The following is a 23852-nucleotide window of genomic DNA, read 5'->3' as shown; positions in this document are numbered from 1 at the left end:
GTCAGAGGGTAGGTTGATAATTCTAACCCTCTAATCACATGCTTGTTGACTCTGGTGACCAGCATCCCATTCTGGAGCTATCTAGGTTCCTCCTCTCCTACCCCATCTGCCTGAGTCATCTCATTAGCATACAAAACACATTTTTTAATCACTTAAAAAAAAGTCTAGGTTTTAGGTCCTCTATACCAGGAAACTGGAAAATGACCAAATTCATATTTCTAATATACCACCTGGATATATAGAAGTACATGTCTGGAGAAAAGGCAGAACCCCAGTGCCTGTGAGGAGGTGTTTAAAAAAAAAAAAAAAAAAAAGTAAATTTTTTGATTCATGAGTTGTGTTGCTCAGAAGGGTCTAACAACCCGACGTGGGCCGCCCTCTGAAGAGCCATCCCCGTGAGTGATGAGCACTTCTCAGGGCGATGAGAGAAAGGCATAAGAAGCCTGTATGAAGTGATCCAATTCTTTGTTCCCTAGCAGGTCATTGTGATTTGAAGCAATTTCTCACTGGTTTCATTTCCACATCAGTGAAATGGGAAGAATCCTACCTCCAATTTTTAGCTTATAAACATTTCATAAAAGATCAAATGCGGTAACATAGGATAAATAATTTTTTTTTTAAAGAGAGTGCACGATGCAGTGTTACTCTTAGCACTCAATAAGAAATGAAGAGCTTAAAGGCTGAAAGAAGTAATAGCAGACTCAGAGAAAAAGTAAAAAGAATCATCGTCATCAGGCCAGGAACTGTGTTGTAGAAGTCACTCTAAAAAGGGAAAGTTGCTAATTCTAAGGATAAAATATTAGGATGCTTGGGCATATTCAAACATTTAACGTTGACATGATAAAGAATAAGCAAGTGGTCTTTAAAAATGTTTCTTGCAGCTACTCTACAGATAGAAACCCCACTAAGCCATTCTTTATGCTTCATCAGCTGTCTCTGGTTACATTATTTGTACATTATGGTTAAGAGGATTTAAGTGTAAGTAACCAACTTTCACTGGTTTTTAAGTAAGGACCAAAGCACACTTGTAAGAGAGAAGGATGTGAGCAAACTGTAGGCTAATCATGTCTGGGCCATCCAACAGGGAAAACCAAAGAATATATAAAAACTTCTTCCGTGTCTTTCTTTTTCAGCAATTCTATTTCCACAGATAATTCCTTTATACATCTTCAAACATAATTTTAACTGCACTGTTTGTAACTGTCAAGTTCTTTGAGAGCAATGATTATATATATATATTTTTTTGTACTATTAATCCCAACTACAGCACAGTTTTAAATTGTACACCCTCAAAGAAGTGTTAATTTACTGGTGTCCTTGTATGTGACCTGTGTATGAATTTTATCTTTCAACACTGTCACATTCCTTGACCAAGAAATTAATCTTTTTTATTCTTTTCCATTACTTGTAAGTAACAAAACACAGCCGTCATCAAACAGAGTTGACTAGATTATTTTAAGGGCACTTTCCACGTTTGCATTTTACTCAGTTAATATTCAGTCAATGGGATGTCTCTCAGTCACCTCAGATGTCACGTGTATCAGCCCCCAGGCAACCGCCCATCTGCAATCTCGACATCCTGGTGGACAGCAGAACTATGAATTGTGTTTCTGCCTTCTCCACACTGCACTTAGGAGCTTCCAGACAAACACTAATTTAAACATGGCTTCAAGTCAGCCAGTAAGCTGCTTTCACGACAACATCTGAGCTCCAACCACAAGCTGCCTTGACTATTTCATGCTCTGCTGCTACATTTTACTCTAGAGCGACACCTTGCTTTTTAGTTTCCCTCCCCTCCACCCCTCTTCATCCACTCTCTCCGTACTGACACTGGAAAAAATGTCTATTTGCCTTGTCCACTGCACCTCTCGATCATTCCTACTCAGACGTAATAACAAGGGTCAAAAACTCTAGCTAGGCCTCCTACTGAGGTGCCCTCCCCGCCCATCATACCTGGTAATTATCTCTATCTTTGCAATTACTACACTCCATTACTTTTATCTTTGTGTGTGCCTTCCTCTCCCAAACGACCACAAATTCCTTGAGGGAAGATACCATATTTTATTTATTTTTGTATCTTCAGTTACATAACATACTGCAGACAGTCAAATATTTGCTGAAGGAATGGATTTTGGCTTTAGCTTTCACCTCTTGAGGTTAATAGAGTAAATATCTAAAACCTTAAAATTCAGCACACAGATTTATTGTCAGTGCCTTGTCATTATGATAATTATGCATTAGAGGTATTAAGTATAAAAGTTAAAAGTCACAACCATAAGTGTTTAAGTTTAAAGTAAAGTGTGGACTTTCTGTAATGTTATGGCCTCCGCCATTTGCTAAGATTTCAAGAAAGGAGAGTAGAAATTACGTAGACCTATGTAATTTTTACAATTAAATAACAATCCTCTGTGAATATCTCCTGGAGATGCTGGTTATTATTTTATAACAAGCATCCTAAGAAGTGACACTTCTTAGTGTCACATTCATTCTTACCTATCATGAAAACATTCCAGGAAAGGTGATCTCTTTAAAGAAGGCTTATACAACTTATTACCATTAAACAATTCAAACATTCAACCTAAATGAACCATCTTGTACTCACAAACACAGTTGTTTTGCGAGGGCACAAACTAGGCATTAAAGCATTTCAGGCTCCCAGCCAAATAAAGGTATTTTATGAAACTCTAAGAATATTTTATAAATGAAAGTTAAAAAAAAAACAATAAATTGGATAGACAAGATGGACAAAAACCTCAGCAACATTTTAAAAACCTCCACATTAAGTGGGCCTCTAACAAAAATCTAAGTTCTAGAATAGTATTATGAAATCCATGATTATTTTGAGAAAATATACAACTGAAACCAGAGGACAGAAAAGCACAAACTCAAAATAAATCACAACAGGCAAAGGTAAACTGAAAGAAGCAGTGGGGAATGAAGGGTCAGTTATCCTTATTAAGCTCTGGCCTTCCTCTGAAGTCTTCCTTCCATCCCACTGTTCTTATTCTTGATGGGACCCCTTACCCTAAATTGTCCTAACTTGTATTTCCTAATTTACTGTACTATATGCAATGAGAATTTTGTGGTTATTTTATTTTTTTTAACATCATGCTGCTAGAGTATGGCCTATGTCTACTCTGGAACCTGGAAAGAGGAAAGGTAGAAAGCAAGCAGAGGTGAGAGAGTGAACGCAGCCCAGTCAAAGGGCCTAGCTCAGGTCGGTTTTCTGAACCCTCCACTTCCTCCCCTGCTCCCCCATCTGGGGGAGAGAAGCAGCCTCATCCTCTACAATCATGAAGAGAGTGTTAAAGGTCAGTCAGCTTTTTTTGAAACCAGTAGTAGTGGGGCGCCTGGGTGGCTCAGTGGGTTAAGCCTCTGCCTTGGGTTCAGGTCATGATCTCGGGGTCCTGGGATCGAGCCCTGCATTGGGCTCCCTGTTCAGCAGAGAGCCTGCTTTCCCCCTCTCTCTCTCCTACTTGTGATTTCTCTCTGTCAAATAAATTTTAAAAATCTTAAAAAAAAAAAAAATAGAAACCAGTAGTAGTAGTAAAAACAAACCTCTTTAACAGACTGTGTTTATGAGATTTTAAAAATTCCTTCTTGCAAATAAGATGTTCAAGAACACAGTACACAGGACACAAAAGAGGTCCATCCTAGAGACATCTGTCACATTATTCAAAATGCTCCCTCGGGATAATGCTTTTGTGTGCATGTGTATGGGAGGGAGATGTTACCATTTCTACTGTGTCCCATGGTAAATATTAAGTACAGATTGGACGATGTACAAATTTTAAGATAAACTTCCACATATGACTACAAGAGACCACACAGCCTAACATGTCCTAGTCTATGTATCTCTAGACCTGAAAAATTGCAAATTTTTCCTCCAACCTGTATCCTTCCGCTGAAGGCCAAATGCCTATTGAACCTCTTTCTTTAATATTTCATGGGCATCCTAAACTCACATTTTCAAATTGGAACTCATCTCCCTCTTTGTTTTTTTAAAGATTTTATTTATTTATTTGACAGACAGAGAGATCACAAGTAGGCAGAGAGGCAGGCAGAGAGAGGGGAAAGCAGGGTCCCTGCTTAGCAGAGAGCTGGATGTGGGGCTTGATCCCAGGACCCTGAGATCATGACCCCAGCCAAAGGCAGAGGCTTAACCCACTGAGCCACGGAGGCGCCCCACATCTTCCTCTTTGAATCAGCTTCTACACCTCAGTAAACAGTTTGTGTTATGACTCCTCTTTCTCTTATACCCAACACACCCACTCATAAAGTCCTGTTGGTTCTACCTTCAAAATCAGAATATTTCCCACCACTGTTGCTCCCTCCTTCTGGTCCCAGCAAACATGCTTTCCTCCCTGGATGATTCTTAGAACATCTAAGTGAATTCACTGCTTCTGCCATTGTTCTTCTTGATTTTTCCCCAGAGCAGAAGCCAAACTAATCCTTTGAAAATACAAGTCAGATGTCAATCTTCTGCTCGAAATCTTTCTAATGGCCCACCTCTCAGAGTAAAGTCAAAATCTGTCTAACAATGAGTCCTGTCTTACAGAATCTGTGACCTTTCTGACCTATTCTCTCATGCCCTCCCTCTGTTCCAGTCTCACTTGCCTATCTTGGGAGTTCTGTAGGGCTCTACTGACTAGAATGCTTCTCTCTGACACCCAGATTGCCTTGCCTCCTCCTCCCACTTCTTTCACATTTTTTCACAAAGGCCACCTTCTTTCTAGGGACTTCTCTGACCACTCAGCCTTAATTGTGGGGAAAAAAACAAAACCCTGCACTGGAATTCCAGAGCTCACCATATGACATAATATACATGCACTTCTCCCTGTGGCAGATGTTCCATAAAACATAAACTTCGAGAGAGCAGACACTTTTCTTTTATGCTCACAGCCCTATCCAGTCTTCCAAATTGTGCCTGGACAGAGGAGGCACTCATGAGATGGCTTGTAAAAAAAACAAATGAGTCCATCTTATTTAGGCCACTGTTTGATTTTTTTTCGCTGTCAAATTCAGGTCTGATCCTTATTGATGCAAATGCCTAGCATCCTGTTTGCTATGCCGTGAGAATTCAATAAACTTTTTGGAAAGATTTCTTTCCTTGTGGGGTCAAAACATACCCCAAATCATTAATGAGCACTAGTACTTTTTTCCTTCAAATACGTGGTATGACAGACAGCTGCTGAGAAGCAGGACACATGTGTTTACATGACAAGAGTCCAACTGCTCATCGATTTAAATCTATATCTGAAGATGACTTCTTCTGAGGGGAGGGGGAAAGATTATCCAGAACGTATTTTCTTAGGTTTTTCTATGTAGGCAAAGAAATATCTTTTTTGATGTTTCTATCACTTGCAACATTTTATCTTAAGTGTTCGTTTGTATTTCACATTTTCATATAGAAATGGAAAACATTTCCAACTAACTAATTCCTTAATAATTCCAGGCTAGTAAATCTGTTTTTTAAATGACATGCAAAAGCTTCCGGACAAAAATAAGCTCCAAGTTGTTGAAGAGTTGTTGGACCCTAGCTACTTTTTACAGCTTCTTAATAGTAGAAGCCCTCTTTCAAAAGAAATCTTTTTATTAAAGTTCAAAACAGGAAATAAAAATAGTGACTCAGGCTGAAGCAGAGGAAGGAAAATAGAACTCATTTTCCAAATTCCTTTCCCTATGCTAGGATGCTCAACCAGTGAAAATGCATTGTGCTGTGCACTTAAGATTTGTGCAATTTCCTATGTGTATATCGTTCTTTAATTTTTAGAAAAGTAAATAAATTTTTCAATAACACAGATCCATGAAATTCAAAAGCTTGAATAAGTTTCAGGCAAGACACAGTCGGGATCTGTTCAAATAACTATTGAGAATACATGTTAAAATGACGTAATTATATTATTCACAGAGACTCATGTTTATCACAGAGACTCATGTTTATCTGCATTATTACTGACGAAATAGGCAGTTGTGGGTCAGTAAGAAATAATCATTGAAAAACAACATCTATAACTACAGCAAATACAGAGAATATTTACATAGTCCTTATGGTGTGCTATACAACTATTTAACTATTTGCACATATTAACCTATAAACTTACAACAAACCTCTGAAATACAACTATTGTTCCCATTTTCAGGTAAGAACACTGAGTCCCAATGGGGATAAGGAACTCATCCAAAGTTATACCTCCAGCAATGGGCAGAGATGGGGTTTGCACCCCAGTTGTCTAACTTTAGACTCTGTGACTGTAACAACTTCCTCCATAATATAACGTCTCCAAAATCTCATGGGGATCCCATTTTTTATTTTGCCCACTGAAATTATTTATTGGGGTTATTGTAATTATCACTGCTTGTTAATGAAAATTGCTTACATTCAGAGGCATATGATGGATTTCAGTTTTAAATGCTTTAGTATTTGCATGTGATGATGAAAGAAAAGGGTATTTCAGAAGCTCACCAACAATAACCCTTAAACACCAAAACATTTCACAACATCATGCTAACTGCTTTCCATATGTATGTCGATCTGTGTAACTGCTTCACCATTTCATGACACTCAGAGAGGCTGGTGCTACTTGCATGCAGTTATGGGAGTGAGGACAAGGACGACTATAGGGAGTTGGATAGTATCCCTCTCACCCCCAAATCCATGGCTACAAAGCACTTCAGTTTGTGACTTATTTGGTAATAGGATCTCTGCAAAAGATATCGGTTAAGGATCTCGAGATGAAATCACCCTGGATTTAGGGTGGCCTTAAACAAAATGACTGGTGTCTTTACAAAGAGAGGTGAGAGACAGAGACATGGAAGCGAAGAGGACACCAAGGGTTGCTGGCAGCCACCAGAAGCCATGAGAGAGGCACGAGATGGCTCTTCCCTGAGAGACTTCAGAAGGAACCCATGCTACCAACACCTTGATTTCAGACTGCTGTATTCCTGAATAATTAGAGAATAAATTCATACACTTCTACTGGTTAAAGGAACCTAGCATGTGCTCATCCGTTATGGCAACCCTACGAAGCTCATACAACTATTATTTCAAGACTCGGCAAGTCACACACAGCCTGGTTTCTGGGGAGCAGCTGGCAGATTTGCCTGTAGCATCTGAGCACCCCCATAGCGCTCCACCCAGCTGGTGATATGGCGACCTTGTGAGCAGCGACATTCAGCAGATTGCAGTGAGGGAGCATGTTTTTCATCCCCTGCTTAGGCTTCCTCAGAGTGCGCAGATTTGTTATGGTAAGCTATCCTTCAGAATGCTCTCATTCTGAAATCTTCTTCCATCCGCCTTGTTTATAATTTCCCACTTCCTGTTGCAACACTGAGGGGCCGTAAATACTGCTTTGTGGCCAGCCGTCTAGAAGAGCTCTGAGACCTTGCTTGTCACTGTTGATTCTGTCCTGTGACTTGATGTCCTGTGACTTGATGTGAGCTATGGCTCATAGGTGACACTGACGGAACTGTTCCAGTAGCTATTTCAAATCCGTAGCTGGCCCCAAATCTGCAAACACTGTAAACTGTTAGTTTCTTGAAAAGATTAATGCTGTATTGATGCCACTTTCAGTCTGCTAACCTCCAAAAAGATATAGAGGTCTTCCTGATGTGTTTTTCTTCTTCATCATCATCTATCAGCCCCAGCAGCAGCCGATTCAGGAAATGTTCTCAGCTCAGTATCTCAAAAAGCAATCTTTAGCTGGAAGTGTAGTTCCTCCATGCCTAGTGTTCTTCAGCATCAGTCTATAGAATCCTTAATCCTTCGAGGGACTTTGGTCATGCTCTTTCTACATTCCATTACGCCGCTTTTCAAAATAGTTGATATTTGCACAGAGCAACAGTGCAATACAACCTTACATGCGAGTCTCTGATATAAACTTCTGACGCTAACTCTATGGAGCTAATCCCTGGAAATTAACTGGGAGAATTTAAATAAAATCCTATTCCACAGACAACTCATACCTTGTGGCCCCTTACCAGCACACTGAACTCATAGTATACTACATGTATTTTTCATATATCTTGTAGCTACCTTGTGAAGGACCCAGTTATATATTTCATGCTACCTTTTTATGTTAAAAGTGTTCATTTGAATAGAAAATTTTTACAAATACTGCCCTTTTAGTACATATATGCAAACCTATACATGAATTACATTTTAAAAATAAATTTATCTTTTATTACATTTGGCATGTAGTGACGTTAAAATTATTCTACAATTCTTAAGTATACTTACTAGATCGGTACAGATTATCCAAATAGGTCATTGAGACCTAATTACACAGGAGTCATAAAGTAGTTTCCCAGACATAACTTGTAACTCTACCATCTAGCTGCAGAATCAGATTACATAGGTAGAAGATAGCAAATGTTTTCTTTATTTCTACAGGATAATGCAAAAAAAAAAAAGTACAACCATCCATCCACACTTCCCTTTTGGAAAAGAGTCAACGGATAACTCAGAGTATTACTAGCCTTTACTGGCTACTTGCTTATAATAAAATCACAACTATTAAAGTAGCAAAACAGAGGTAGGTGGTAAAGAAATATATATATATATACACACACATATATATGTATATGTATATATATATATATATATATATATATATGGATGAGTAAAAGAAAAAACAACAGAACAAAAACTTAATATACCAGTGTAAACAAATGCATTCTAAAATAAAATCTAGGAGATATCATAGATCTAACTCTGAAATTAAATGTGAATATTCATGAATATATTTATTTAGATTGCCTCAATATTTCCTTATATATGTGCAAATTTATGTTGTGTCTGTTCAAAAAAGGAATTAAAGCGTACTTGTAATTTTATAAACTCATGTGGTAATTCATGGTTTGAATAAAAACCTTTGATATTCCAAAATTGCTTACTAGTGAACACCTAACACAGCAGGGCTATGACTGTTTCTTTAAGTGATCTGATCAAATAAAACAACATTCTGTATACACTATTCTACAGCCGAAAAGCTCTAAGCAGGAAAAGTGCCTTAAGTTATTCTATTAATGTGCTAGAGGCGCATCCCAAATGCCAAGGGCTGGGTAGCTTAAACAACAGAAACTTCATTCCTCACAGTGCTGGAGTCTAAGATCAAGGTGTCAGTATATTTGGTTTCTTCTGAAGCAAGAAGATGGCCTTACCTAATAGACAGCTTACCTTCTTGCTGTCTCCTCACATGGTCGGTCTGCGTGCATGTGAACCCCTGGTGTCCATCTATCCAAATTTCCTCCTCTTATAAGGATACAATTCACACTGGATTAGGGCCCACCCTAAGAGACTCGTTTTACATAATCACCTCTTTAAACACCTATTTTCCCATTCAATCACAATCTGAGATACTAAAGATTAAGGCTTCCAAATATGAAGGGCTTAGACACAGGTGGAGAGAATTCAGCTCCTACCAGAATACATTTTTGTGCCGTTTATTGATAATTCAGTTAAAGCAATACCTTATGTGGTTGTCATCTATCAATTATTTTATTATAAATGCCCCCCAACCATGAGCTTTCTTTTTTTTTTTTTTTTTTTTTTTTTTTAGATATTTATTTATTTGACAGAGATCACAAGTAGGCAGAGAGGCAGGCAGAGAGAGAGAGAGGAGGAAGCAGGCTCCCCGCTGAGCAGAGAGCCCGATGCGGGGCTCGATCCCAGTACCCTGGGATCATGACCTGAGCCGAAGGCAGAGGCTTTAACCCACTGAGCCACCCAGGCGCCCCCAACCATGAGCTTTCAAATGATTTCACTATATTGGCAGAAATGTACACAAATGAGTATTTTCATAAAACTCTAATATCCTACAGTTAATTTGAAATGCCAGATGAATGATTTATCTCACAAAATTAAGAGGCCCCAACCTATGACCTAACATAATGTTATTTATGTTATTAAGTCTACCACACAATGAATATTTTTATGTATTTAAAGTACATACTTAATGTCTAAAATGCAATTGAATTAACAACTAATCCTGAATATTCAAAATATATACATCAAACTAATAAATTTTAATTGGCATTTTTAGAAGTGTAGAGTATAAGAAGGTTAATGGGAGCCTTTGAAAATGCTTTCTGCTTGTTAGAGCACATGAATTTGAAATTTTAAACACTATACATTTCCAGGTGGCAGCCACCTGGAAATGAAGTGTTCTAAGTGCTCACAGTAGGTGAATAAAAGATAAACATTTGGTATTTAGTAAGCCATTTATCATAAAATGTTGATAAGTCATGTGGCACTGGAATTGGAGATGTATTTGAATAGACAAATATTTGGGTCAGACCAAGGAGTTACTAGCCAAAAGCAAACAAACAGTCTTAAAAGCAGAGATGTCAATAAAAGGGAGAGGACAAATATCAAATGTAAGATATCAAAGAATGCTCCCAAAAGCTAAACATGTGGAAATGGAAAAAAGTGAAAAAACATTAGAAATGGGGAATCATTAAATCCACTCTGACAATACACCGAAGGCGGCCCATTCTCTAGAAGCTAATTCCATCTACAGTAATTCCAGGAATACTCTCTAATCTAGACTCTGAGTTCTTAGATAGTGGTCTAAGATTTTCTGGAAAACATATGAATTTATCCTTGAAGAAAGACTAGAGCCCACTGAAACTTAGGTGACGTTCCCCAGAACCACCAAGAAAAAAGCACCAAAGGGAAGATGACATTTACTCTTAAGCTGCTCTATGAGGGAGGGGATGAGGCAACATTCTAGGCCACAGCCGCCATTTCCCATAGATTTAACTTAGAATCTACCACACGGCTCGCAGTTAATGTGAATGAAGGCTGTAAAGAGACAAGGCGAATGAAAAGAGGGAAACCAAAGAAAGGGTGCTAGGAAGGATTTTCTCAAGTAAATAAAGTTTGGGGAGGAGAGGTAACGGGTGTAGGAATGAAAAGCACATTTTATAGGCCTATTGTGATCTATGCGTGTGGTGTGGCTCAAGATGGCAAATATGCTGTTGGATATGCAAGCATGGAGCTTAGAAGGGACGACTGGGGGTACAGATCTGTAAGTCATTAATGAAATGATGGTATGTAAGCCTTTGGAAGCTGAAGAGATCACCTCAGGATTTATGGGAAGAAAGGAAAAGAAGGACTCAGTATTAGGCTAATAACACAATAGTGTTAGTTACAGGCTTAGTTAGAGGCTTCATCGAAGAGGAGGAAGAAGTAAAGGACCTGGAGAATGTAAAAGGAGCCAGTTAGGACAAGAGCTAGATGCCAGTGAGGTCACCTGTGTTACCACCAAGACAAAGGCACAGTTTCTGACACTGAGTAATCACACAACACCTGATTATCAAATGAAGAAGTGAGTTCTAGACTGGACTTGCACAGCATTCCTAGAATTTAGACTCTCTAGGGAAGAAGAGAAATATATGGCAGAGATACGAGAACTCTAAAACAGACAGGGCTGAACAAGGTGACACTGTAAACTTGCCTCGATTTTACTTTAATACACTCCCCAAATTCCCCAAGTTTTGTCATATTTTCTACTCATTAATAAAATACCATTCCAGGTTAATCATGAAGCTGGTTATTGTGAAATAATCAATAAAACCTTCACAGATTGGAGTCCATTAACTTCAGCTGTTTAGACAAGAGAACAATGTATTCAACCCTTCAAAGACCAGGAAAAAGAAAAAAAAAAAAAAAAAAGAAATATTGCAATGGTATATAGAAATACAATAATGACCCAAAATATTTTCATTGAAATACAACAGAAAAGCTGTAAGCCATTATCTCTTAGAAAAGAAGCAGCCCTAATGAAGTAGATTTTTGAAAATTGTCATACGGGTAAGCTCATTAGTTGCAATGAAAGATCCCCCTGCTGATCCACAAGGATTTAATGGCCAGGATTTTGTTATGTCTCAAAAACAAAGGTACTTTTTAATTCCTGTGATAGCTCACTGAGGAGACTTCAAATATGGAAACTTTTAAATGATGATATATAATGTAAAAGCACTGAAATTTTCCAAAGCAAACATAGACTTATTTCATCCAAAACTATTACATTCATTCCTCTAAAATCTCAATCATTAATAGGGTAATATTATCACACGAAGAAATTATGCTCTACAATCACCTACACTATGTAAAAAAAAATCTATATCATCTATATCTATATCTATCTATCTATCTCAGCGATGGCTTTTTCATTTCAAATATCTAGTTGGCTGTTCCCGGTGTAACACATTCATGCTATCTGCTGACCTATACACATATGCATGCCTCCGCTATAACAGATGGAAATGAAAAATCTCGAAGCCCTAGAATGCCCTGGTAGAGACATTAAAATAGAAAACAAACATAGGTATCTAATTATCAAGCTACAACTCTACAAGCCCTTATCAAAGTTAGTTTTCAAAAGCAAAATAATAAAATATTCATACAGAATTTTAAGTACAATCAAGTGAGTCAAAATAGATAAATGATATTTTAAAAATTTAATTTAGAGCACCACTGCTGGAAAATAAATTCTATACTAACACGTACATCTGAAAGAGAAGTATGTTCCAGCTCACCGTTCAGCTTTAGAGACAGGAGAAAAAGATGGTGACGTGGTCAGGAATGCAAACTGTTATTAACATAAAATGCTTGCATGGATTTAATTCTTCCCAAAGACATAATGTTGATATAAACTATTACTCTACTCAGCTATCTTTTCTCCAGAAAAAAAGCTTTCTCTATGTTTTAAGACTTTATGTACAACTTTTTCATCTATTATTCTTTTACTTATCATGCTTACCATTCATCACTTTCAATTTCCCTACTTTCAATTCTCTTTTGGTCCATATACTTAAATTTTATCCCCAAATTTCAGAAATCTCATTTTAGAGATGTTACCTTCCCTGAATTAATGAATCAATCACTCAAAAGCTGGTTTGAGTATTATTGAGTTATTTTAATGCTTTTTTTCTTCTGCACACTTTTGTCCTATCTCATTGTTTAGTATAAAAAAATAACTTTATTTTCCCTTCCTAAATTCCATTAAAACACTTACACCCATATACGTGTGTGTGTGTGTGTGTACACACACACATGGTCATTATCTTCTTATGTCAAGGACATTCTTAGGTAGCACAAAGGCAAAGTAATTCATTCCAACATCATTATAACATTAGCATTCAGGAGCAAAAAGTAAAGTAAAAAGCTTATTTTTGGTCTTAAACATCCAGACTAATTATTTCTAACTCTCCCCTACCCTCCCTGCCACCTCAATATACTGGCTGTATGAGTTACATACTTCAAAGAAACATACATCTCAGGAAAAACTGTCAAAGAACATCTCATGTAATCACATTGCCACTCTGCAGATGGAGTGTTACAATCCTCATTTTATGGAAGAAACAAAGGGAGTAGAAAATGACAAAAGTAATTTTTTTTAAGAAGGAGTAGTCACTAAAACGGGGAATGGTGGTGAATTATTCTTAAGTTGACAAGTTCTACTTTTAGGAGGACAATAAACAACAAACAACACAAAAATAGTCTGCCATTTCTAATGACCAGTTTTCAACACAATGACAATACAGCTATCCCACCATTTCAAATGAGTTGTCTTCCAAGAAGTGTGTACGTCAGTACGCATATATTCATCGAAATGTGTATGCATAAATTGGTGGTTGGAGCAAGTAAAATTTTTACCACAGAATAGGATATATAAATTAAAACTAGAATCTTCAAGTTATCAAAAATTGCATTTAAATCATACTATGACTACTAGTAACAGATCCTGTCCTATCCTAACCCTTTACAACCTGATCTAAATCCAGTAGGGAAAGAAGCAGATGAGGTATCTGGGCATTAGAAAGGACTGAAGGGAATTTCTAGCTGTTTGATCCCTACTAGGACAAAGGATGCAGTCTCTACCTTCAGTGTGGGTGGACACAGATTTAACTTAGGCTAACTAGGGACATTGATTACTGGGGCTTAGCCCAGATACAATGATCCTCCCCAAGTGAAGGATCCCAGCTCAAGTGAGCATTACCATGGTTACAGAGGAGGCAGCTGAGCAGCAGAGGGAGGGGCTGGCAGGTAGTCATAAGGTTTAAACTATACAACTACCTATCCTTTTTATTTTTAAAAAACATATTTAAAACACAGAGGTAAAGTAACAAATATGTTCAAACAAAAGTCATTATTTTCTGTCTTGACGAACTAACTAAAGACCCAGAGTTGTGAAATGTTTTCTGTGAAAGCACAAACCTTTACTGGCTTTGTCTAAATGTTCCAAATCATCCACAAAATTCAGGATATCAGGATACTTTTCTTCACATACTTCCACCAGAAAATGAAGTAGTGTTGTTTTCTGATCTGCTGATTTTGTGTCTTTTAGCTAGACAGGACAAGAGGGAGAAAAAACAGTCAAAAATATTTTGGTAATCTGTCTACTTACCTAATGTTAATACTGTATTTTGTAGGTAAGAAATAAATGAATTGTAAAATTAGTCAATTCTATTTTTGAATTGCAAATGTTTATGTACTTGAAAAGCTACTCTATGGATTGTTGTTTGAAGTCATTAACATTTTTTGAAAAGAAAGTATAAGCTTAATCCAATCTATTATGCAACATTTTATGGGAAAAAATACATGATAAACACTTAGGAGAACAGAATAACCTGTAAGTCTATATAATAATAGTACTTAAAACAATCCCAGACATTTGTTCCTTTTTCAAATTAAAAAAAAAATAATCGGTACATATTTATGACATGCCTACTAGAGACACAACAACAAACAAGATACAGAGCTGTTTCTCAAGAAGCTGTTTAGTAGGGGGGAAAACACACACACACGCACACACACACACATACACGTACATTTACCCTTATGTGACAAACAGTATAATAGAAATAATCAAAAAGTACACCTCAGAGGACAGGACATCTGGAACACTGGTAGACAGGAAGTTGTATGGATTAGGGAAGGGAAAAAGAAAATTCAAAAGGGCCGTACCACAAGCAGATGGAACAATATTTGAAAAATGCCACACTTGAGGAGGAAGAAGACACATTTGAGGAGTCTGAGTGACTCAGAAAAAGAAGTGTGTTGAGGAGGACAATAGAGAGAGTAGAAAGATACAAAGCTGGGAACCTTGGAAAAGACCAGAAAACAGGATTTTGATCCCTAAGAACTGGGAGTTTTTAAACAGGGTAAGAGATGATGAGACCTACAGTTTAGAAAAAGCTCCCTCTAGCACAGTGTGGATAAAAGACAAAAAACCAAGGGAAAGAACAGAAGCAGGGAAAGTAACTTAAAAACCGGTAACAACAATCCAGGCAGGGAAAGACAAGGCCCTGAGTCAGGGCAGTGCCATGGGGATGGAGATAATGGGACAGAGGGGCCATGGAGACCCAGGTGGTGCCATTAATTGAAGTAAATGGAAAGACAGAGGAACAGATTTGGGTGGAGTGCAGTGGGCAGAGATCAGTTTCAGTTTTGAACGAATTTGAAGCTTTTAAGTAACATCCAAGTAAAAATACCCACAAAGGATGTAGATTGATACAGGCGTAGAAAAATGTTTCTCAATCTTTCTCTTTCATTATTGCTGGCTAAAGAGCATTTTTAGGTTTTTTTTCCCCCCAATCATGTGTACCTGTGAAATTTTAAAATCATAGGTATCCTGTGTATCTGTTCCTATACTGTATGTTTATCTATGCTTTGCACATAAAAAATAGCAAGATACTTTTGCTTCTAAGAACCAATTTTCTATCCCCTGGGGAAACTGTTGAGCATACATGGCTAGAACTCAGAGGAGTATGATGACCTAGGCCCTCCAGGCTGTGGAGCCTTTAGCCCCCAAAGTTCAAGAGTTGATCAAACGAACCCAAACAGGTACACAGGATGAAAGGAGATATATATTTATACACAAGTATATGATCTAGTTGTAATCCTAGTTCACAAGTTATTTTTTGCATGCTAAGTGCAGTTAGAATCTTTGTCTGTGGGGCGCCTAGGTGGCTCAGTGGGTTAAGCCTCTGCCTTCGGCTCAGGTCATGATCTCAGCGTTCTGGGATCGAGCCCCGCATCGGGCTCTCTGCTCAACAGGGAGCCTGCTTCCGCCTGCCCCCCACCGCCTGCCTCTCTGCCTACTTGTGATCTCTGTCAAGTAAATAAATAAAAATCTTAAAAAAAAAAAAAAGAATCTTTGTCTGTTTTCACATGTATTGAGAATGCTAATCTGATTAAGCTACCTTTTCAATCCATAATTTCCTTCACATTATCATCTTTAATGGATAAGGCAAGTAAAACTAGCAAACTTTCATAAATGTAGTCATTTTCTCTTGTATAACCCAGACGTACCATAAAAGCTGTCCTTTGGTTTTATTTTTTAAAACACCCTAATAGTGAACTCTTCTATCCCCCCTACCCCCATGACAGCAATGACTGCCCAGGGAATAGCATCCCTTCTATGGACTCTCAGCTCCCAGCTGCCACTAATTACATCCCTTCTTCACCATGCTTCTTTCCTGTGAAACTAGATGTGCAGCTTGTATGGAATGTTGATTAGCCCAAGCACCATCTACCTCTATAATTTGTAAAGCCTGGAAAGGGCTTTCCAGTACCATATATGATGCAACTAAATAGCCAGCAACTGCTAGGATTAATAGATCAAGAAATCCCTATGATCTAACAACCAACTGGATCAATCTTGATCTTTATTCATGAGCAATAAAAATTCAGAATTAAGAATTCTGGAATATAATATTGTTTATTGCGTTTATCGATTTCGTCAATGTTAAGTATACAAGTCAAACAAAGATTCAAGTTTTTCAAAGACCATCACAAAGCTAGACAGTAATTCGTGGAGGAGGGTGCTGGACTGGCTCTGTTACTGAAAACATCGCCTGGTTAGCAAGCTGAGTATTGGCAACAGTCCAATATTGAAAAAGTTTATCTACTGAATAGTAAATGGAATCAAAATTGTCCCATCCTTTCAGAATCTGTATTTAACTGTAAGACAAAAGAAAAATCAAATTTCCAAATAAATAAAATTGAAAGTAAACTTAATAAATGAAAAGAAGTTCAGATAAGAAACAAAGATGGTAACCAATTGTTGGTAACATAGTGTCTCATTCACAAACTGCTTCGTGGCTTTAAATTCCAGGGTGGAGAATCTTCATTCAGGTCCTAACATTCTCAGGAAAAAGTACACAAAGGTATTCTTCCTGCCCCAATTACTCTATTCCTCCCTTCCCCACCCCCGACAAGTCTCTTCATAAGAAAGAATGAGAAAAGGTCACCTTCTAAAAGCATGAACGCACAATGGGATATTTATCAATGTCTTAATCTACTTGTTCAATTTTTTCCCAGTTTTGATAAACATGTACCAAAAAAGGCACATTCTATTTCCACTAATTACTCATATCATACATAATCAGCGACTGAGCTATAAGAATAAGGAAAGCTTGGGGGATGGGTCTAATTTTGTTGAAGAGAAAGAACAGTTCACTTCAGTATACTTTGTAACACTAACTCTTGGAAAGAAAATGAAGCTAAAATATTTGCTTTAAAAATTCATTTAGGTTTAAAAAATATGCTTTATTTAAATTTTAACAGACATTGCTTGACAGGCTTCCTTTTGTTTTATTGCCAAGAGATGTATCTTGTTGAGTAATCATGGCTGTTAAGGAGAATTTCTTATTTGTATATTGTTTCTTTGAGGTACATTTAATGCAGCATGGATGTCAAATAAACAAAAAGATGGAGTTTCTTCAACTGCTCTGTTCATTACAGACAAAATAATGTTAAAAGAAAATCCTGTAATAAATCATGGCCTAGTTGTCACTCTGGAGTAGAATTCCTTTGTAGCTATAATGCAATATTTTGAAATATTTTTAAGCTATTCAGCAAAAATTTGGATGACATCTAAAGAATATCCCATTGTTTTAATCACAAGGAAAATTCCTAAAATAAAAACTGAGTAAACTTTGGGTGATCCTCAGAATCCAAAGGCCCCTTACTCTAATGACACTTAAATCATAAGAACATTGCGAAATTGGCCACTCTGCTCCCATTATTGTGTTTCTATTATCTAAGTATGTATTGAAACAGCACACTCTAGCTGTGGCAGACATTGCTGAACATAATAACATGACAAAATTATGAGAATCTGTAGTTGCCCCATGAACATTCTAGAAGACCCTAACTTGTAAATGCCATTAATACCATTAATATTGATAATGATCAATATTAATAATCAAATTAATTTTAAATTATAAGTATTAACAATAGTCAATATTAACACCACTATCACTAATACCACGACATTATTATAGCCATAGCTCTTCTGTGGCACTTATCCTGAGACCAGGGGTAGCCAAAAAAAGGTATATTTAGTGCTTAAAACACATAATATCTTTATGAAGAACTAGTGTTATACCCATAACTAAAGAGGATAAAAAAGATTTGAGAGATCATGCAGCATACTCCGCATCATATAGCTACTACCTGGTAAAGCCAAGGTTTGAGGCCATGTCTGTGTGAATCCAAAGTTCATAACCACCTCAAAGTACAGTTCCTTTACAAAAATCTTGAGTTTATTATGTGTCAAAGAAACAAATTTCTCAAAACCACAGCGGACAAAAATGGTAGTAAGACAACAAAAGAACATCAATGCAATTTAAAATACCGAAGCCTATAACCTGCTACTTCTAGCTTGGAAAGCCTCTTAAAACTGACACCTTCTACCCTGAGGTCATCTCTAGTTCTGAGAGCATGATTCTTTCTACTGTTTTATCTATAAATTAATAAAATGCCACCTGAATCTTATCACTCAAACAGCAAGTCTTTCAACATTGCTAGTAGATTAGTGCTGACAATATTATACGAATATGGTTAGATGAAAAGACAGCTGTTTAACCTTTAACAGACCTGAACAAGTATATGTACTAACATCATATTCCATCGTAAATCCTATGCAGAATAAAGTGATTTGTATGTACAAAATAGTATCAATAGTATCTCTAAATTTAAGTTAAAGGTATTCATATAAAAATAGATGTGTTAATAACATACTGTCAGAGAATATATATTTTTTCAGACAGAAGGTCAACATGCCAGTAAAAACTCACTAGTGAAAACCACAATTATACAATGAATAATGTTTTTGATATATGTAACCACATTAAGAAAATAATCAGCATCCAGATTAAATTTTTTAAAAAGATTGGTTCTCTCTACAATGGAAATAAAAATCATAATTTAAATAAAATAAGATGATTAGCATCATCTAAGTCACTGCCATAATTATTAATACTGATAATAAAATTTTCACAATGATTTTCAAGATAGATGGAGATCAATTGATATTAGGTAAAAAAAGTTACTAGACAAATACTTTGTGATATTCATATACAAAAATAATCTATATTATGTAATGTTCATTCAAAATGATGAGAGCTGAAACATTATTAAGAAAATGCTTTATATAATGTGGATTCCTATCATTATAAGCTGATTTCTTCCATATCCCCCCAAATTTCCCTGAATTATGTTTTAAACTTATTTCTCTTAGATTTTAGTAAGCACAGAAACTGCAGTGTTAAAAACATTTTTGCAATGCAGTGAAAATTTTAGCTCATTACATTATCTACTATATCATTCAATGTTCTGTTTGTTTATACAGTCCCCTTATTCCACGAGACATTTAAAACAGCTCACTGTTCTTTAGTTAATATAAATGAAACAAATACGTTAATTTTAAATTAAATGGTTTACTTTTTATTTTTTAAACACCACATTTTATTTTTTTTAAAGCAGTTTCAGCTTTACAGAATAAAATGAGCAGGAAATAACAGGGTTTCCATATACCCTCTCCTCCACACCAGTTCCCTTATTAGTAACATTTTATGTTAGGTGTGGTACAAACTGATTTGCTGATATTGATGCATCATCATTAACTTAAGATCCACTGTTTACATTAGGGTTCACTATACCTTCTACAGTTGTATGGATTTTGAAGCATGCATAATATATATCATTACCCTGTCATACAGAATAGTTTCACACACATCCCTCCCTCAGATTCACTGTGCTCCACTTTTCAACTCTTTCTTCTTCCCTCCCCAAAACAACACTGGCAACCATGAATCTTTTTACAATCTTTATAATTTTCTCTCTTTCAAAAAGACACATATAGTTGAAATCGTCCAGTATGTAGTCTTCTCGTATGGACTTCTTTCACTTAATAAGCATTTAAGGTTCCTCCAAGTCTTTTCTTGGGTTGGGAGATAATTTATTTTTATTACTGAATAATAAGGTGTTGTATGCAGGCATCACAGTTTATTCATTCACCTACTAAAGGACATCTTGGTTGTTCCCAAAGTTTAGCAATTACAAATAAAGCTGCTATAAACATTTCTGTGCAGGTTTTCAACTCCTTTGAGTAAGTAAGAGTGTGATCACTGAATCCTATGTTAAATATATGTTTAGCATAGAGCACCTGGCAGGCAAAGTTGGTTAAGCTCTGACTCTTGATTTCAGCTCAGGTTGTGATCACATGATCATGAGATTGAGCCCTGCATCAGGCTCTGTGTTCGGGTGGGGTCTGTTTGAAAGTCTCTCCCTCTCTCCATCTGCCACTCGTGCTCGTGCTCTGTAAAATAAATTATCTTAAAAAAAAAAAAAATCTATGTTTAACTTGGTACCTGCCAGTCTTCCAACGTAGATGTACTATTTTGATTCCCTTCAGTAATATATGAGAGTTCTTATTGTACTACATCTTGGCCAGGATTTGGTCTTGGCCAGTGTTTCAAGTTTTAGCCATTCTAATATGTGTGTGGTGTTATCTCATTGTTTCAGTTTATAATTCTCTATTGGCATATGATGTTGATTGTCTGTTCATATATTTATTTGCCATTTGTAAATCTTCTTCAGCGATGTGTCTGGTCAGGTCTTTCGACCCTTTGTTTTCTTGTTGTTGAGTTTCAAGAGTTATTTGTATATTTTGCATACAAGTCCTTTATCAGATAGGTATTTTGCAAAGATTTCCTCCCAGTCTGTGGTGTATCTTCTATCTTAACAGTGTTTTTTGCAGAGCCGAAGTTTTTAATTTTAATGAAATCCAACTTAGTGATATTTTTCTTTCAAGGATTATGTGTTTGGTATCCTATCTAAAAAGTCACTGCCAAACCTGAGGTCACCTAGATTTTCTCTTCTCTTCTAAAAGTTCTATAGTTTGCATTTTACATTTAGGCCTCTGTCCATTTTTAGTTAAATTTTATGAAAGGCTGGAAGTCTGTATGTAGATACACTTTTTTTTTTTTTTGCATGTTTATGTGCACTGGTTCCAGGACCTATTCTTCAAAAGATTATTCTTAACTGAATTACCTTTGCTTCTTTGCTAAAGATTTCATTGTATTTATGTGGAGTTAGTTCTGAGCTATCTATTCTGTTCCACTGATCTACTTTTTTTAACCAATACAAGAATGTTCTGAATACAGCAGCTTTATAAGTGTTCAAGTCCAGTAGTTCAGTCCTCCAACTCTGTTATTTTTCAGTGGTGTGTTGGCTATTCTGGGTCTTTTACATATCCATATGACCGCTAGAATCAGGTTTCAATACTCACAAAATAATTCATTGGGATTTCGATTAGGATTACATTGAATCTCTAGAACAAGTTAGGAAGAAGAAACATCTTAAAAATATTGAGTATTCTTTTCCATTCACATGGAATACCTATTTCTTTATTAGATCTTTTTTGATTTCTTTCATCAAAGTTCTATAGTTTTTCTCATAAGATTTTATTCATATTTTAGTATTACTCTTTTTTGCACTAATATAAATGATATTATTTTTACTTTCAAGTTCCAATTGTTCATTGCTGGTGTTTGGAAAGTGATTAACTTTTTTATGTCAATCTCATATCTTGAAATTTTGCTGTAATCACTTATTAGTTTCAGGAAGTGGTATTTTTTTTGTTTTTGTTTTTGTTTTGGTCAATTCGGGGCAATTTTCTATGTAGGCAACAATTTCACCTATAAACAAAGACACTTTTATTTATTCCTTCTCAATCTAAATACCTTTTATTTCATTTTCTTGTCTTACTGCATTAGCTAGGACTTCCAACACCATGTTGAATAAGAATGGTGAGCAGGGACAGCTTTTCCTTTTTCCCAACTGAAGAGGGAAAACATTCAGTTTCTTACCATTAAGAATGATGCTAGCTGTAGTTTTTGTACATATTCCTTATCAACTTGAGGAAGTCCCCTTCTATATTTCTAGTTTGTTGAGTTTTTGCATGAATGGATGTTGGATTTTCTCAAATGCTTTTCAACATATATTAATATGATCAAATTATTTTTCTTATTTAGCCTGTGGACGTAATGGATTCCATTAAGTGATTTTCAAATATTTAATCAGCCTCCCGCACCTTAATAAATCTCACTTGGTTGTGGTACGTAATTTTTTTATACATTGTTGGTTTTGGCTTATAAAATTTTGCTGAGAATTTCTGCATCTATCTGTTTATGAGAGATATGGGCCAATAATTTTCCTTTCTTGTAATGTCTTTGCCTTTGGTACACCTATTTTATCATCATACTCCACTTCTGCCACCTAAAAACAAATGTTCACAAATGCCACTGTTTAACTGTAACTATAGAGATAATAATGCTGCACGTTTTGCCTCTATCCCCAAAACATAAGAGCAATGCAGACCCTTCACAAAGAAGAGGTAAACAATAAGTTCCTCCCGGAATAGAGGGTCTTATTCAATTTTTTATTTTTCATTGTTAAAATGTATAAAAACAGGAGACTGGACTAAAAAGGGATGCTTGCTAAGATTCATCTTGGGTGCTACCTCTAACTGATAGTAGCTGTCTAGAAGTACAGTATTAAGGACAATGTTGAGTCTCTGTGTTGGGGGCAAAGGGAGTTTGATAGATTAGCTATGCTTTTTGTGAGAATGGTGAGATGATAGCACACAAACAGTGTATTTGCTATTCACAAGCAAAGCCACTCTAATTCTAGTAAAAGAATAATTTCAAGTTACAATGCTTAATAGTAATTAAAAGAAAACAAAGGTAATGTGAATAAAATTTATTACTTAGCAAAACCAAGTATTTCTTAGAAAATGCTATAGATTAATTATGTTAATGAATGAATCAAAGGGCTTAAGAATCCTAAATAGTTTCACATTGCTTTGGAAGTCAGTATTTCAGTGACTTAATTGGCTGGATGTAAAGTAAGAATGGCATTTGTTATCTGCAAGTCTTTGGCCAAAAATTGCTTTACTTTCAAAGGGTGCCAAAATTCACTGGTGTGATTTTACCAATCCGATAAAGAATACAAATCTTTCTAAAATCCTTCTAAAACACAATGCAGATGGAACAATGGATTTGTTTGGCAGAAGTCTTTCTTCAAAATAACTTCATACAGTGAGGAAAAGGCCATATAGGAGAAGCGAAATTTCACAAAACCTTCACAGTATTACCATACGGCTGTTAACAGTTGACAGGCAGAGGTATTTGTCTCCTGCTTTTAATAATGACTGAAATTCTACCTGTACAAGACAGAGCCCTGCAAAATAACTCAGGACGCCAACCATCAACTTATTTCAGTTCTGCTGTGTGCCTGAGAGTCACACTCTACTCACTCCTTTTCTTCACTTTCAGAGTAATGTTCAGCTTGGCATGAAAAAAAAGCAGCAGTTCTTGGAAATATTTTCACCACTCATCCTTAAGTGAAGACAAGGAGCTGTTTCTTTCTTTTTTTTTTTTTTTTCCTTGTGTTGGTTGGGTTTTGTTTTTGTATGTTTGTTCTCTGGTTCCATACCACCCATCAGGGATTTTCCAAGCTGGGATAAAGAAGTAGGGCAGAAGACAAAGTGATT

The 23852-nt window shown here is 36.3% G+C and overlaps 1 protein-coding gene across 4 annotated transcripts in view; it reads right to left on the bottom strand.

Annotated features, from left to right (window-relative positions):
- DIAPH3 (diaphanous related formin 3) overlaps nt 1–23852 on the bottom strand; it is a 501032-nt gene that overhangs the window by 198531 nt on the left and 278649 nt on the right. For all 4 annotated transcript variants that reach the window (XM_032836998.1, XM_032836999.1, XM_032837000.1 and 1 more), the window contains one exon: nt 14225–14354. In XM_032836998.1, the coding sequence (XP_032692889.1) occupies nt 14225–14354 (130 nt within the window). The remainder of the gene's footprint in view (nt 1–14224; nt 14355–23852) is intronic.

Source organism: Lontra canadensis, unplaced genomic scaffold (assembly GCF_010015895.1).
Source record: "Lontra canadensis isolate GAN:19392208 unplaced genomic scaffold, GSC_riverotter_1.0 scaffold95, whole genome shotgun sequence".
NCBI lineage: Eukaryota > Metazoa > Chordata > Mammalia > Carnivora > Mustelidae > Lontra > Lontra canadensis.
Note: the sequence above shows the minus strand (reverse complement) of the source record. Positions and strands in the feature narration are given on the sequence as shown.